The following is an 18,223-nucleotide window of genomic DNA, read 5'->3' as shown; positions in this document are numbered from 1 at the left end:
AGTCATTAAATAATATGTAGTGTCTTTACCTGTTCAATTTTATGTTGCACAATTAGGTCATCATGTTAGATGACTTTACATATATAGCAGAATTAGCTAGAATTAATTATTATTTATTAATAAATAATTAATTAATAACTCATTGACCCGCTGTAGGTTTTCGGCTCTGAAATTGAATCTGAACTAGAAGGAATAATTCCGTACAAGAAAAGTGCACACACAAATAACCAAGGATTGGTTTTATCACAAAACTGGATTATTAATAAAAATATCAAATAAGGAATATTGATCATAACAGACTGACATCGGATATTCTTCATCTTATCCTGTGTATAATTACAACCACACAATAATATAATTTTCAGTGCAAAACCAATTTTTATATTATGTATGTAATACTTGCTCTTATTGTCAGTTGAGTTATTTACATATTCAGAAGGATCGTCTGCAGAGGAAGCAGTTTTTACTGAAGAAAAAGCTATTTTTCTGCTAGAAGCATAAGAAAAATTGTAGTATACAGCGGTGTGGAGTCAAAAGTCAAATGACACCCTTTTATTTTGTTTGATATTGCTACGTTACCTACTTATCCAGTTGTGTGTTTTTGAGGGAGGAAACCAGAGCACCTGAGGAAACCCACAGAGACACGGGGAGAACACACCAACTCTTCACAGACATTCACTGCCATATAAGGAGAATACTTGCATGTTGTATACGTTTCATACTTCATTTCGCACTTCACACTTGTATGTCTTAGGAAGTGTTGTTTTTCAGAACAGACAATTACCGTTGTAATACAGAGCACAGGGCAAAAGTATGTTACACTGTGTGAAAGTGTAGCGGAACTTCACTACTCACTGATTTGCTGTTATTGACAGTTCATTTTTATTCATTGTACAATTATGTTCCCTAATTAAAGGTACGAATATGTAACCTTGATGGTACCACCACAGAGACAGGTTTTCTAATGTAGTGTAGGCAGGGGAGAGAAGGGGTGGTTTCATAACCTCCTCCAAAATATACATAATGCACTTTCTGCAGTGCTGAGCTGAGAGTAGCAAGGACAGAGGCACTTTTCTATGCTCCCTATTACAGGTCAGTGAAGCATCACAATTATTTTTAAGCTAGAATTTTAAAGTAAAATTTTACATAATTATCTTTTAGGCTCTCTTTTGTCTACATAGTTGCCGATTATAGCTTGAGATTTTTGTAATTCTGAGACACTGAATTTACCCTTAAACAGGCTACAGTTTGTATTTCTGACTTTTTCTCTCTCTGTACTGATTTTTGGGTTTTGGAATATTTCTTCTGATTTTGACTTTGCTTCACATACTGCGTTTAATAAATCTCCAACTGACTCTCACTCTTGGTGAGTAATTTGTGACATCTGAAGATCCGTAAACCATGTATATGAATAGTTACTGATGACTCAGATATTTGATTTTAAAAATGTAATGGAGTTAAAGTATAAACTTGACAACTTTATGAACCATATACATCAGTTGTGCACACAGAGGTTGTATAAAAAGCATGAAGGTCTGAAAAAGAAATTTAATTTAAAAGTTTAATGTCACCAAGCTCAATGCCAAGTGCTGGATAGAGGGGTATAAATCCACCTTGCATTGGGCTGAAAAGCAGAAGAACAGGACTTTCTGAAGTCGCAGAGCCCCATCCAATACATTCTGGGCTAAGATGGAGTTGCTTTTGTGACACAGAACTTATAAGTAAGTAACTAATAAATCTCTAGTCTAAATCTTTCCTGGAAAAGCTTGGATCAAAGTGGGCCATACTTCCCTTTAATACTTTTTTTTTCCACATGAAATGTTAGACTAGAAATTATCAACATCCTTTTAGTAATATGATGTTTACTGAATCAAATGACTTCTGCTAATATTTCTGAGAAAAAACTAAATCCGGTGCAACTGTTACTAATATAATAAATACTCTGTTGATTTTGCTATTTCATTTTTGTGGATGCATGCCCCTGGAACACCATACAATGCAAAGTTTTTATATGGAGAACTCAGTGAACTCAGAGAACTCAGGGAGTGGCTCAGTGTCTCAGTCGTGGTTTTTAAAGAATCTAATTTATTTTCACCTGTGCGATTTTAATCTAAGAAGATATAAGTTTGTTTAACTAAGAAAGCATTTATATATGGAATCTCTTAAGAACATCTTTACAATTACAATTAAATATCATTAAATACCATTAAAATTAACTACTAAACCTTTTCAAATGAAACAGACATCCGTATCTACACATATCCTCACGTTAGATAGGTGATTTAATGAAAGCGTATTTAAAGCAGTGAGTAAATGAAGAATACTCCTCCAGTGCACAGGAATGATGTAGCATTGATCTTACCTGAGATGCAGAGGAAGAACACAGAGAGAATATAATACTTTCTGAGGGAGTAAATGTGCATCTTTCTGTTAGAGTCTCCAGCGACAAATACTCTTCCTGCCTCTGAGATAAGCAGCTCCACTTCAGAGGTCTTCCTGGTTTTTTTTTTTTTTTTTTGGTTTGGTTTTTTACTCCGTTTCAGTGCAAAATAATACAACCTACATATTGCAGATATAGAGAAAATTCAAGATGTCCTCTAATAGAAGATACTTTTAATGAGCAAAATGTGTGGGCTATGAATACCTTCTGAACTTGGCTGAATGAAAAACTTTACACTGTGTCTCTGTATTTATGACAGCCCAGTGCATGCAATCTATAGCAGTAAGGCTCCAGCATCACATAGGCCACACAGAGGTAGTGCAATCTGTAAAATGGTTCTAAGTATTATGTCGGTAGCTTCTTTCTCCCGATTTAGACCTATGACCAGATCTATGACTCTGTTGGACATAGTGTTAGATAATAATTTTACATCTGAAGTCTGCTGAATTTATTGTAAGACTCACTTTCTGGAAATAAACAGGAAAAAAAATCCTTCAGTGGTTTGAAATGTTAATTGTAGTGACATTTACAGCATCAGATTTTGTTACAGTGATGGTGATAGGAACCAGAGATCACATTTCTACAACAACAATATAACCATTGTTTTTACAACTCAAAATGACCAGTCTGTGAACTGTGCTCTTCTAGCCACTACAGCACTGACTCTATATTTTAAGGGAGATATAACTTAATAATATAAAAGAAGTCTGAGATTATTTGTACAGTTGTGTTTTGCTAGCGGCTATTGCCCCCTTCTTGTGGATATTCTGAATATTACAACTGTCCTGTTGTGCAGCAAATTTTCAACTGATAACAGAAGTTGACAGTGAGTCCTATAACCACCATGTGTCAGGATTCTGAGCTGCTCCACACCTACAAGTATTTAATGTACGTTTTGATTAAAAAATAAATTAGAAGGCCGACCCGTTCAGAGAATGTGTACAGCAAAAGGAACAGTCCTCTGCACATTCTGAGGAAGCTCAGGTCCTTTAATATCGTTTGGATTCAATACTCTATATTAGACGCTAGAGGTCATTATTGCACCACAGTTTAAAACAGCCAGATATATATTTGTTTGTGTGTGTCTGTAAAGACTTCATTATGAAGTCATATTTAGTCTCAAAATTCTTGACAAATATGTCAATGTTAATCCACACAAGTCACAAATATATTTCACTATTCACAAATGAATACATCCCAATCTATGGGGTGTAAATTATTTAAGTTTACATTGCATATATTTGTAAAGACAGTCTCAAATTTATTTATTATGTGTTGTATCTGCATTTCAGTCCAGTCACTCACTTCTTTTCGGTGACATTTATTTATTTATTTATTTAGTTTTGGTTGTGGGTTCAAGTCCTGCTCCGGGTGACTGCCTGTGAGGAGTTAGTGTGTTCCGTGGGTTTCCTCCGGGTGCTCCGGTTTCTTCCCAAGGTCCATAAACACATGTTTGCAGGTGGATTGGCGACTCAAAAAGTGCCCATAGGTGTGAATGTGTGTGTGTCGCCCTGTGAAGGACTGACGCCCCCTCCAGGGTGTGTTTCTGCCTTGTGCCTCACAACTGACCTTGCTCTATGGGCCGCCACAAAACCAACGACTGCAGGCGCCATTGGCTAATTCTGGCTGCTGATTGGCCGAATAAAAATGACTACCAATAAGAAGCGCATACACTGGAAAAGACCGTCTGCTAAAAGCTGTAAATGTAAATGTATTTACTGTTTAGGATCCGTGGGGTATCTGCCTCCACTCCCTCTCAATCAAATCGTCCGTTTTAACAATCCAACCTCAAAAATACTCAACACAACCCATCCGTATAAATATAATACGCAACAAAGTATTTTATTTGACAACACTATAGTCTACCTCAAAATCAGGGAAGTTCTGCTGTACTTTAACATCGTTAAATTTAGGGCACATTTAAATGCGTTCCACAGTGATCAACCACTCCTAAATGTCTGTGATATGAAGGCCATTGTTTACAGTCTGAATCTGGAAATATAGATTTGGCCTTTGACTGTAATGTGACTCAGAATTCTTAACTTTTTTCTCTAGTGATGTCCCATCAAGTGAGACAGCAATTTTATTTACGTGAGAGAGGAACGCTGCGTGCAACGCTGTTTTTCACCTCTCTGCTGACCATTTTTTATCAGCGTCTTTTATACCTGGAAAACCCTTTGAAGTTCACCATCTGTTCACTCTTTTACATTTCAATCATCTTTCAATGTATCCTGTTCCCAAAACTCTGAGTTTCCCACCATTTGTTTTCCACTCCCTCCTGTATTTCTAACACCTTTCCAGACGTGCCCTGTGCCTCCCCCTCTACCTCTTTGGTCTGAAGACAAAGGGAGTTGATTGAAGGGAAGGTGTCGATATGTTATTTGAAACACACACACACACGTCTGCTGTCTCACACAGAGAATTAGGAATAAAACAATTTCAGTTTACACAAGCATGCGTGGCTATTGCTGATTAAAAATATCTCTATTAAATCTATAAATCATTTCTATAAACAAATTTCCATCACAATATTTACACACTTAAAGCGTTGTTAAAGTTTTTTCTGAATTAAAAACACTGAATGTGGGATATATTAGGGGGAAAAGTTTGTTAAAGGCAACAGAGTCTGGTAAACTGAAAATAAATGTCTGGTGAATGGAAAAAAAGTGTGGTGAACGGAAAACATATATGTATAATACTTTGTTAATTTTAAAAGCAGATATTATTCAAACGTTTAAAAAAGTTGCAGCACAGAGTCTGTCTATAGCATACATTCAAGAATAAATATTGATCAGAGGATGGAATACAGGCTGGACTCTGAGGATGACTTATGATCTCTTATGATCTCAATACAGGAAGAATGAGTTTTCAGCAGTGCACATATGACATATTTACATTGATGTATGTAACATACATGTGGGTATACTACAGTGGTTAAAACACCCGCTAAGTTACACTCACCACTATGATGAGGATTTTTATTTTAACCTTTGAAATCACACAAAAGGACATTATATTGAAGGGAATCATTTGTTTTGTTTGTTTGTCATTGATCTCTTCTGGCTGTTTGTTGAGAAATACAGCTGTGTACACCTGGAATCAACACAGACAGAAAAGCAACAATGAGCAGAAGCCTGAAAAGTGTTTAAGTGTTTAACAAACAAAACAAAAAACAAACAAACAAAACAAAACATAATATAATGTGGTGTATTCTGCCTCACTTCTTATTTGGGCAAAATATTGCCGTACAGCATTTCATCACCTCCAGCATCTGGTGAGAGCTGTAAAATGAGACAGATTTAGAAGTGAAAGAGGATATAAGCTTTTTCAGCAGCTAAAGTCATGGTCAGACTAAGGAACCTCCATCAAAGTAACACTTACTGTCCTCATATACATAATGACAGTCTGACTTCAGGTTAAAATAGAGGTGTGATTTATAACAACAGCTTTATAAACGTTCACTTACAGGTTCATTTGTGGCCTCAGTGGCTACATTGCCGTAGATCACATCAGTTCCTAGAGCCACTTCAGACAAAGGCTGTGGACATTATTTATTCAGGATGAGAAAATCTAGTACTGATTCTGTAATAAAATCATGTTTATATGTTTGTCGATATAAAAAAGATATACTTACCTTCTTTTTCTTAGACACAGCAGTGCACATATCTGCATCTTCACCTGTAGTGTTCTGTTTCATACAGACAGACACACGTATATATACACACACAGCACCAATGACAAAATCCACAATGATACACAATACTAATTACTGCACTATGTGTCTGAACACTAGAACTCAAACAACATGAAGCCACCCATCATTCACAGCACTTACTGTGTAAATTGCTGAGTTACTGCTCCTCTCTGTGGTCTCTGTTTGATTTGCTTCTGAGAAATGGAATGAGTGGATCACATTACAAAGGTAGGTGTAAAACAGTGTACATTTGGTTAAAAAGCCTGAGCCTATAAAGATAATGTCAGACTTATATTTACTGGTATGTTTTCTTGATATGAATCTTATGACACAGATCAGGAACAGCAGCAGTCCGAGGCCCACAGGTAGTAGAGTCCAGATAAGCTTTGAGTTTCCATTGCTGCTGTGAATAAAGTCACAGTACCTTTGTAAATTGTTCATTAAATAGACCCACAATGAAGCATGTAAAATTCAATATCACACAATAATGCCTTAAAGCACTAACAGACTCACATCGGATATCCTTCATCTTATCCTGTGTATAATTACATTCATTCATTCATTCATTATCTGTAACCGCTTATCCAATTTAGGGTCACGGTGGGTCCAGAGCCTACCTGGAATCATTGGGCGCAAGGCGGGAATACACCCTGGAGGGGGCGCCAGTCCTTTACAGGGCAACAAAGACACACACACATTCACTCACACACTCACACCTACGGACACTTTTTTGAGTCGCCAATCCACCTACCAACGTGTGTTTTTGGACTGTGGGAGGAAACCGGAGCACCCGGAGGAAACCCATGTGGACACGGGAAGAACACACCAACTCCTCACAGACAGTCACCCGGAGTGGGAGTCAATCCCACAACCTCCAGGCACCTGGAGCTGTGTGACTGCGACAACTACCTGCTGCATCATGCTGCCCTGAATATTTACAACCACACAATAATATCATTTTCAGTGCACAACAAATAAACATTTTTATATAATGTATGAAATACTTGCTCTTGTTGTCAGTTGAATTATTTACATATTCAGAAGAATATTCTGCAGAGGAGGCAGAAGCTTTTTACTGAAGAAAAAGCTGTTTTTCTGCTAGAAGCATAAAAAAAATTACACAGAGGTGTGAATATACAGGGTGAGTCAAAAGTCAAATGACACCCATTTATTTTGTTTGATATTGACAACGTTCCCATTGGAAAAACTTTTCCCCTGATCCAATATGGCTGCCTTCACGATGGTAGCCTTGTTCTGAACCTATCCTAAAAGATAGGCTCCCTCACAAATTACTTGCTGGCATATTCAGATAAAAGTGTGTCCTGCACCTTTTGACTCACCCTGTACAACAGGCTTTGAAGGCTAACTAAAGGAGATTTAACTACACAAATGGTTTATTTGATGGAAAGACCAGCTACACTTTCCAAATGGCATCCAAACACTAGTCAAAACCAAGGAATATTCATCCAACCATTGTCTGTATCTACTTATCCAGTTCAGGGTCGCTGTAGGTCTCATGCCTACCTGGAAGCACTGGGCCTAAAGGGGGAATACATCCTGGACCGGATGGCAGTCCTTCAGAGGGTGACACACACTCACACCTATGGACACTTTTGAGTAGTCGATTCACCTACCATTGTGTGTTTTTGAGGGAGGAAACAAGAGCACCTGAGGAAACCCACAGAGGCACGGGGAGAACACACCAACTTGTCACAGACATTCACTCAAAGCAGGTCTTGAACCCCAACCTGTGATAGAAGCACTACATAACACTACAAGATACACCCATAGATGACTCAGGCCTTCAGAAATGCACACACAGTCCACAGGGCAATTCATAATGGAGCATTATGTAATATATAATGTTAGATGTGTTAAAGTAGAATTTCTTTTCTAGAACTAATAATCTAATATCGAAACCTGACCTCACTAATATTCTTATAACTAAAGGCAATGATGTTTTTACAGCAATGTTCTCTCTAATGCAAAGCCTTCCTTAAACATAGTTCCTCCAGAAATTAGTCTCTGACCTAAGGCAGTTAGAGCTTACACTGCTAAACAATTCCATTTTGTATACGTTTCTTACTTAATTTCACATTTGGTTGGCACTTGTACGTCTTAGGGAAGTATTGTTTTTCAGAAAATACCATTGCAGTTCTGCAAGAAAGCACAGGGCAAAAGTATGCTACACTGAAGTGTGAAAGTGTAGCGGAACTTCACTACTCACTGATTTGCTGTTGTTGAGGGTTCATTTTTAGTTGTTGGGACACCTAGAAAAACAAATAATAATTGTTTTAATTTATTAATTAAATCAATTCTAACACAAGATTGTGATCATACCTGATTTGGTCTCACTGATACTGGTTTTCACAGTCGAGGATATTGTAGTCACAGCTGTAGTTGCTGTTGAAAATGAGAAATGACATTATTCAAGGGCAAATGTGGGCCATAACAGATCTACAGATGTACATCCATTGCAGTCTGGTTCTGGGCAGTGTTTCAGATACAAATAATCTTACTTGTTGGTCTTTCAGTGACAGTGAGGTGAACAGTAACTCCCACTTCTCCTGCACTGAACCAGTACCAGCCAGCATCACTCTTCTTCAGTCCACTCATCTCCACACTGACCGCTCCTCTCCCATCATCACTGATCTGCACTGCTGAATTCTGGGATGTTAAGCAGTGCCAGTCCCTAAATCTGCACCACTGCTTCTGTTTATTCTTATAATCAGTTCTGTAGAGACACTGGACACTGACACTGCCCCCTTCCTGACCACTTACTCTGCTGTTTATCACAGACACAGCAGGATCTGAATAAAGAGGCAGAGAATGAGTGCTGTAAACACGTCCTCCATCAAGCAAGCTTTAAGTTACAGTGAAAAGGTTCTACTTCACACTGAGAGACTTCTTACCTGCACTGACCGTCAGGTACAAATAATCACCATCATCTACAGTCCATTTATCTCCAATTTCCACAGCGCACCAATAATATCCAGAGTCAGAGTCTTGGAGACTGTTGAGTTCCACAGTAAACATATTCTGGGTCGGATAATCAGTGACTGATGTTCTTCCACTTGTGTTTGTACGGGCTACTATTCCACAGGAGCTCCAGTAATACCCCTTACACCAGAATTTAGGGTTTGATTTGTATTGTTCATCATAAAAACATGGAATGGTGAGAGATCCTCCACTTTTTACAGCTACATTCCTCAGTGTCTTCACACTCTCAGACTCTACAGAGAAGAAGTCAAATGGTACAACAGTGTTACTCCGACTCAGGAACTGCTTCAGAACTATATCAAAGGAATAAACTGGTCATAACTGAGCAAACACATTTCACCCTCGTCCTAAATGTTATTATTCAGTATCCACTCTGCACCCTGGAGCAGGTGAGTTAATCAAAGTGTATTTAAAGCAGTGAGAGAGTGAAGAACACACCTCCAGTGCACAGGAATGATGCAGCATTGATCTTACCTGAGATGTAGAGGAAGAACACAGAGAGAATTAAAGAACTCATGAGGGAGTAGAAGTGCATCTTTCTGTAAGAGGCTCCAGACAAAAATACTCTTCCTGCTTCTAAGTGAAGCAGCTACACTTCAGAGCTCTTCCTGTTTCAGCTCTTGCAGGTTACTGACTGTGGATGAATGCAAAGTTCTACACTAAATCTGAAGAATGGATGAAAGGATGGATCCGTTTAAATACTCTTAGCCACAATTTTACAAATACTCTTCCTGCCTCTGAGTGAAGTACATTTGATCAGTTAATCAAAGTGTATTTAAAGCAGTGAGAGAATGAAGAACACCCCTCCAGTGCACAGGAATGATACAGCATTGATCTTACCTGAGATGTAGAGGAAGAACACAGAGAGAATTAAAGAACTCATGCGGGAGTAGAAGTGCATCTTTCTGTAAGAGGCTCCAGAGACAAATAATCTTCTTGCCTCTGAGTGAAGTACATTTGAGTGTTCTTCCTGACCCTCTCCTGCTCTAAATAGATAAGTTCTATGGCTAAATGCTAGCCATTTAGATGCAAATGATTTTATGATTTTTTCTAGGAGGAGTTGAATCACGCTTTAAATTCTTCTTTGTGTGTATTAAAACAGGAAAGTGTGTATTTGGTGTATTTTGTACTTGACAGAAATACAAAATGTGAGGTATAAGGCTGTGCACAAGTGAGGGAAAGTTAGTGAACTGACTTTAGGACAGGGGTCGGCAACCCGCGGTTCCAGAGCTGCATGCGGCTCTTTGATCCCTCTGATGCGGCTCAGCTTTTGAAAATAATTAATGAGCATTTAATTTTAGTTAGTTCATTTTCAAAATGTGGCGATCTTGTAACATCTAAAATATTTTAATATTTAATGTTTAAAATATTTTTGTCGCTCTTAATACACGTCACAACTTCCAATGTGCGACACCCGCCAGTGTGCGATTTCTTGAACTTTTTGACAGCTGACTGCATGGCATCAGTAAAATAATGACGGCACGCAGAGAGAGGACAGCATTCTTGTTTGCTGCCAGTGGATAATTTAATTCGTCATTTTTTTTCATTACGACGAGGACTCAAATAGACATTGAGCATTTTACTTAACTGTCAACACAACGTCTTTTTTTCAAGAAAATACTAAAAATACTTTGTTGCATGCAGAAATGTTATTTCATTTTCTCTGCAGTCGTTCAATGATTTCATAAATGTAACACAGTATAGTTTGTTTATAAATATAGTTTGTTTATATTTGTTTTAAAATTAACCCTGTTATACGCAGTGTTATTTCATTTAAAATTTCAAAAGGGTTTTGTTGCTCCCAGTGTTTTCTTTACTGTGTGAAATGGGTCCAAATGGCTCTTTGAGTGGTAAAGGTTGCCGACCCCTGCTTTAGGACAATTAGGTGTATTGTCAGGAACGTGGGCCAGACTGACGGAGGTGGATGCACTTGCTAAAACACAAAATACTTTTATTTCTACAAAAAATAACAAAACAGATAGACTAGGATAAGAAGACAGGATACTGAAACAAAGAAAGACCAAGACAGAGAGACTTGAACAGAACGACCTGGACAGAGACTTCAACAGGAGAACAATACATGGAGAGCATAACAGTAGCCTAGACAAAGAAGCAGAAACAACACAGAAAGCTAAACAGACAAACATAAACAGGGGGTACTAAGCAGACAGAGAAAGCTAAACAGACTAAGCTGAACACAGAAAGCTAACCAGACTAAAGACACAAACAGACCTGAGACAAAAGAGATACAAAGACTGACTTAAAGGGAATGAGTAACAGACAAGACAGATAGACTGGAGAAAACAAACCAACGGTAGAAAGCAAACTAAAGGTGGAATGTGCAACAAAGACAAGGGAACTTAAATGAACACCACAGACAAGGGACACCTGTACTGATAACGACGGGGCAGGATTACAAATGACACTGACAAGGAAGAGGAAGAAATGCAGGACATGGGCGGAGACATGGACAATAACAAACAGAGCCATGTGCCAAGTGAGCACATGGCAGGGACAACAGACACAACAGGACAAGGGCATGACATGAATCCTCTTCCAAAATGTACATACTTCAGTTTCTGTAGTGCTGAGCCCAGAATAACAACAAGCCTGCACAGAGTCATGACCTCAAACAGATAGCCTTTGGGATGAATTTGTGTGAAGACCTTGTCTGACCTCACAAATGTGCATCCCATAAACACATTCATAAACCTAGAACAATTATATAGTGAATGAAACTTCTGTTTTTGGTAGCACTGTGTTTAAAGGCAATCTACAGAGAGATGTAATAAAACATGTTCTAAAATATTATCAGTAAAGCAATACATAAAGGTTTCTGAAAGGTGTCAGTGCTCACAAGACAACTGCAGCTGTTTAATGAAATAAGAGACATTGTACTGATGAAACGGTCTTAGACTATTGACAGACTGTAATAAATTGTGATGCTGTTGCATTTGTCCCTACCAACAGATTGTGATTGTCTAAAGTAGCTCAAGTCAAGCGGTCAAATAGATCAGTATATCAGTTTTGGGCTGAGGAGCAGTGGAACTGCATTCTCTGGGTGGATAGAGCACCATTCAGATGTGTTGGAATGGTGTTTGTGATCCATAACTAGTTATTCAACAGTATCTAACCTTACTAAAGCTCTTGGTGGCTGAATACAGCTAAATCTTAACAGCAATGTTCCAGCGTCCTAGAACACCTGAAGAGTGCTAACACTAGAGTCAGAGAGGAGGAATACATGAGTGTGTGTGTGTGTGTGTGTGTGTGTGTGTTGGTTTAAATAATTACAATTTCATGCAAGATACGATTTTTTACTACATTTTTAAAGCACTGTTGTATAATTTTGTAAATTTGCTTCTGACTGCATCACACAGTGTGAAAACATTGAAAATGTAGCTGTAAAAAGTGAAGGATTTGTTTTAATGATGAACAATACAAATTAAATACTAAATACTGGTGTAAGGGATAATACTGGAGCACAAACAATGTTGGCTAATGTTACATAAAAATTCTAATAAAGTTTTAAAGAATATGTTTTAAGTGCAGAAGGTAGTGTCACAGTCACATAGCTCCAGGGAAAATAAATCTAGATAATCTCTCTCTGCCTCATCTGTAACTTCCCCTCAAGTCATCACAACAGTGAAATTTGTAGTTGTAGAAAATTACACCTTCACAAATTCTTCATTGTAGGTGCACAAATCCAATTCTACACACACCAGTGCAAAATGATCAGTTCTGCTAGAGTTGCAGCAGAGAATATGGTGCAAAACACATTCACACACTCGTATAAAACCTGCACAAAAGTTGCACATTCAGAAATTAATCTGTGAATCTGTGCAATGCGAGTTACACACCTGTATTTATTTATTTTATTTATTTATTTAGGTTTTTTTAAGGGAATATCTGTCGCACAAACACAGGTCAATTATTACACCCGCTCGAATATGTGGCTACGAGTCTCAAATGCTGTGTTTTTCGCTCAAACATGACATCCGCGCGGTTTCACTTTTGCACCAAATATCTCAGTCAGTGTTAGTGATGTGTCGGTCGCGAACGAACCGGTTCAAAGAGCCGGCTCTTGTAAGTGAACGATGAGAGCCGGTTCCCGTCTAAGACCGAGCTATTTTTTTCTAAGGCTTGTCATTCAAACAATCAGAGAACAACAATCAAAGCTGAGACACTTGGTTTTTCTGAATGCCAATCTGCCTTCTAGGGCAGCAACAACTAATCGATTAAAATCGAGTGTTAAAATAGATTGCAACTAATTTAATAATCGATTAGTTGGGTCTAAGTTATTATACACATAGGTACAGTTGCTACACGTGACGAACTCTGGAAGAAGGGTTCATCTGCGGTCACAGCAGAGGATAATGTTAGCACAAGCAGAGAGAAAAATGTACGACCCAAGTCATCAAAAGTATGGGAACACTTTACATTAACGCTTTCAAGGAACAGCGTTAGGTGCAACATGTGCACAGCTGATCTCGCATGGCACAGCAGCACAACATCACTGCGTGAGCACCGGAAAAGGAAGCCTGTTGGAGCTGTGTGTGAAAGAGATTAAGTATAGTAAGTTAATTCTACTTTTTCTGTCACTCAATGTTACTAGAGCCTGCTAGAGTAGTTAAACAACATTTGTTTTCTTAGTACATTGATATTACACTCGCGTTTAGCGAACAAGCCTTAGCATCCCCCCCCGAGTTTTCTCTTCCACCTTCTCTACCTTCAATTGTATAAATAACTGGATTTTTGTTTAATCACCTTAATAAAAATCACTTGTAAACTCTGAAATATAGCCAATGGAACCCAAAAGGTAGGTATTACAAAATAGCTTATTAAATTAAATAATCATCCATTTCTGATTAATAAAATAAACAAATACAATGGAACCTATACTAACGGACTCGGTCGTAGACGGGAACCGGCTCTCATCGTTCACTTACACAGGCCGGCTCTTTGAACCGGTTCGTTCGCGACCGACACATCACTACCTCATACTGAAAACAAACATGGAGGACCGAGGGTCCGTGTAGAAAATGGAAAGGAAAACGGGAATTTACTCTTTATCAGATTTCTGATGAAGAAAGTGGGATAGAGATCAAACCGGGAGTATCTGTTACTATGTAGCATGATTGTGTGGAGATTATGGGGAATAAAAAAGTTATCCTAGTTATTTCTCACTGCTCCACTAGGGGGCGGTATTGTACAGGTAATGTATGACTCTGTGTCAATGTTTTATTTGTTAGTTGGTTTCTTGGGTGAATTACAAGGCTGCAGTCCAAATGTCTGTCCGACTCCCTGTTTGGACAGGATTAGTTGTACACGGAGTGTCTCCCCCTGCTGTTGCTTCACTTCACGAAAAATCTTTAAAGCGAACCTGGGATTAATATCGCTGCAGGGGATGAGAGCAGAGAAATGGCAATCTGTCCCCAGTGACTGTAAGGTGAGATGGTTAGGTAAAGAGCAGAGTATGTAAACTACTGCATTTGGGTTAATATGGCACTCACTGTGTTCACATTAGGAGGAATGTTTGATGTTACTGTGGTGTGGAAAAATCAAATGCTTTTGTGTTTTTTAAGTGCTAATAAATACACAACCAATATATTTTGAATGTTTACACAGTTAAAGCACGGTTACAGTTTATTGGCTGAATTTAAAACATGAAATGTGGAACATATTGGTAGAAAAGTATGTGGAATGCAACAGAGCATTTTAAAAAAGACTGGTCTACTAAAAATAATATATAAATAATATATTGCTCCTTTTAAAGCAGATAGTATACAACAGGACGACTAATGATCTCTTATGATCTCAAAATAGGATGAATGCGTTTTCAGCAGTGCACATATGACATATTTACATTAACAAGGATTATTTTTTCAACCTTTGAAATCACACAAAAGGACATTATTTTGAGGTGAATACTTTGTTTTGTGTCTTTGCTGTTGATCTCATGAGGTTGTTTGTTGACAAATACAGCTGAGTACAACTGGAATCAACACAGACAGAACAGAAACAATGAGCAATAGGCTGAAAAGTGTTAAAAATCCCATAATAATATGTGGTGTATTCTGCCTCACTTCTTATTTGTGCAAAATGTTGTTGTACAGCACTTCATCACCTCCAGCATCTGGTGAGAGCTGTAAAATGGGACAGATTTAGGAATAAAAGAGCATCTCAGCTTTTTCAGCAGCTAAAATCATGGTCAGACTAAGGAACCTCCATCAAAGTAACACTTATTGTCCTCAGATACATGACGACATCTCACCTACTTCAGGTTAAAATAGAGGTGTGCTTTATAACAACAGCTTTATAAACGTTCACTTACAGGTTCATTTGTGGCATCAGTGGCTACATTGCTGTAGATGACATCAGTTCCTAGAGCCACTTCAGACGAAGGCTATGGACATTATTTACTCAGGATGAGTCAAACTGGTAATGTTTCAGTAATAGAACCATGTTTATATGTTTGTCAATGTGAAAAATGAAGACTTACCTTCTTTTTCTTACACACAGTAGTGTACATTTCTGCATCTTCACCTGTAGTGTTCTGTTTTATACACACACACACACACACACACATACAATACCAATGACAAAATATGATGATAAAAAGGCACATTACTAACAGCTGCACTGTGTTTGAACACTAGAACTCAAACAACATGAAACCACTGGTCACTCACAGCACTTACAGTGTGAACTGCTGAGTTACTGCTTCTCCTTGTGGTTTCTTTTTGATTTGCTTCTGTTAAAGAGAGATTGACCAAATAGAGCACATTACACTCATAGATAAGTGTCAAACAGTGTAAATTTGAAAAAAGCCTTTAATGTCAGATGAATATTTACTTGACCGTTCTCTCAACATGAAGGTTATAATCCAGACCAGGACAAGCAGCAGTCCAAGGCCTACAGCCAGTAGAAACAAGCTAAGCTTGCCGTTTCCATTCCTGAAGTGAACAGAGACACATGACATGTTCTAGTTATTTAATGAACAAATAAAATGATAAAAATATATTTCCAGAAATATACATGTCCAGAAATGGGTAAAATCAAGGACATCAACAACACATAAGCTCTAAATATCCTTTAAACAGACCCCAAAGAATGGACAGGGGAAACTATGGGAGTTCTCTCAATTCCACCCAGACTCTGATACATATATAAGATACATTTCTTTATCACACAGTAATATACTTCTAACTTAAGAATTTTAAAGCAGGTTCTTCAGTTTCTGAAATACAGATATAATAAACAACATTTAATATTATGTGGGAATTACTTGTCTTGTTTTTTCGGAATGTCACTTGATTGGACACCAGGTTCAGAAGTGGTTTTTGCAGGAGAGGCTGGTTTTACTAATAACAAAGCAGTTGTCCTGCAAACATGCAAAATAAATAAATAAATAAATAAAAGTAGAAATATTTGGACATACAATGCATTACAGCTCTGCTTATATTTCTTGCACTTACTGAACAAGAAAGAAACATTGCATTGTCATAGAGTAATATGACTGATTTAAAACTGTTAGAGTATACTTCAAATAGGGTTAAAATCTTATAGTTCTGAATACTTATCATGCTTCATCTCACACTTGCTTGAAATATGAACATTCCCAGAAGTTATTTGTGTAGAATGTGCAGCAGATTTTTTATTTTTTTTTGCAAGCAAATGGCAAAACCAAGCGAAAGTGTAGCTGTATTAGAACATCACTACTTACTGATTTGCTGTTGTTGATTCTGCATTTCTGATAGATGTGATCTTACTTGTAGGTCTTTCAGTGACAGTGAGGTGAACAGTAACTCCCACTTCTCCTGCACTGAACCAGTACCAGCCAGCATCACTCTTCTTCAGTCCACTCATCTCCACACTGACCGCTCCTCTCCCATCATCACTGATCTGCACTGCTGAATTCTGGGATGTTAAGCAGCGCCAGTCTCTAAATCTGCACCACTGCTTCTGTTTATTCTTATAATCAGTTCTGTAGAGACACTGGACACTGACACTGCCCCCTTCCTGACCACTCACTCTGCTGTTTATCACAGACACAGCAGGATCTGAATAAAGAGGCAGAGAATGAGTGCTGTAAACACGTCCTCCGTCAAACAAGCTTTAAGTTACAGTGAACAGGTTCTACTTCACACAGAGAGACTTCTTACCTGCACTGACCGTCAGGTACAAATAATCACCGTCATCTGAACCATCTTTGATTTCCACAGCGCACAAATAATCTCCAGAGTCAGAGTCTTGGAGACTGTTGAGTTCCACAGTAAACATATTCTGGGTCGGATAATCAGTGACTGATGTTCTTCCTCTTGTGTTTGTACGGGCTACTATTCCACAGGAGCTCCAGTAATACCCCTTACACCAGTATTTAGGGTTTGATTTGTATTTTCCATCATAAAAACATAGAATGGTGAGAGATCCTCCTCTTTTTACAACTAAATTTTTCAGTGTCTTCACACTCTCAGACTCTACAAAGAAGAAGTCAAATGGTACAACAGTGTTACTCCGACTCAGGAAGTGCTTCAGAACTATATCAGAGGAATAAACTGGTCATAACTGAGCAAACACATTTCACCCTCGTCCTAAATGTTATTATTCAGTATCCACTCTGCACCCTGGGGCAGGTGAGTTAATCAAAGTGTATTTAAAGCAGTGAGAGAGTGAAGAACACACCTCCAGTGCACAGGAATGATGCAGCATTGATCTTACCTGAGATGTAGAGGAAGAACACAGATATAATTAAAGAACTCATGAGGGAGTAGAAGTGCATCTTTCTGTAAGAGACTCCAGAGACAAATAATCTTCCTGCCTCTGAGTGAAGTACATTTGACTCGTGTCTTTCCTGTTATTGACCCTCTCCTGCTCTGAATAGATTGGTTAAAAATACCTAAGTGTTAGTTGCCTCTAATAATTAGATTTAGTTCATGAGATTTTCTGTCTTTTGGAAGAATATTATTTATCAATAGTTTTGACTTATTTAACTAAGATAGGGCTCATAAACATGATTCACAGATCACCACCAATGTCAAGAGCAAAACTAAGACTTTTGCTATGTCTATTACTTTGTTTTCTGCAACTGT

General features: G+C 38.1%; 1 protein-coding gene and 1 pseudogene across 1 annotated transcript; one reads left to right on the top strand and one right to left on the bottom strand.

Annotated features, from left to right (window-relative positions):
* The window catches only part of LOC136675468 (polymeric immunoglobulin receptor-like), a 252,315-nt pseudogene that overhangs the window by 214,992 nt on the left and 19,100 nt on the right, over positions 1-18,223 (top strand).
* LOC136676029 (polymeric immunoglobulin receptor-like) lies at positions 5,665-17,913 on the bottom strand. Its single transcript, XM_066652883.1, has 9 exons — positions 17,853-17,913; positions 17,297-17,611; positions 16,904-17,194; positions 8,654-8,944; positions 8,475-8,537; positions 6,276-6,328; positions 6,075-6,128; positions 5,907-5,978; positions 5,665-5,721 (listed from the first exon to the last, which is right to left on the bottom strand). Exons 1-9 carry the CDS (start codon positions 17,911-17,913, stop codon positions 5,665-5,667), a joined length of 1,257 nt encoding a protein of 418 aa, XP_066508980.1.

This window comes from Hoplias malabaricus, chromosome X1 (genome assembly GCF_029633855.1).
Source record: "Hoplias malabaricus isolate fHopMal1 chromosome X1, fHopMal1.hap1, whole genome shotgun sequence".
NCBI classification, from domain to species: Eukaryota; Metazoa; Chordata; class Actinopteri; order Characiformes; family Erythrinidae; genus Hoplias; species Hoplias malabaricus.
This window is presented reverse-complemented; position numbering and strand designations above follow the sequence as displayed.

Bases quoted from the DNA above. Each gene is read 5' to 3' on its own strand.
- LOC136676029 (XM_066652883.1), bottom strand. From the start codon at position 17,913: ATGCACTTCTACTCCCTCATGAGTTCTTTAATTATATCTGTGTTCTTC. The intron at 17,612-17,852 runs GTAAGATCAATG...TCTTCTTTGTAG, and splicing joins GTTCTTCCTCTACATCTCAG to AGTCTGAGAGTGTGAAGACA. The intron at 5,979-6,074 runs GTAAGTATATCT...TAATGTCCACAG, and splicing joins CTGTGTCTAAGAAAAAGAAG to CCTTTGTCTGAAGTGGCTCT.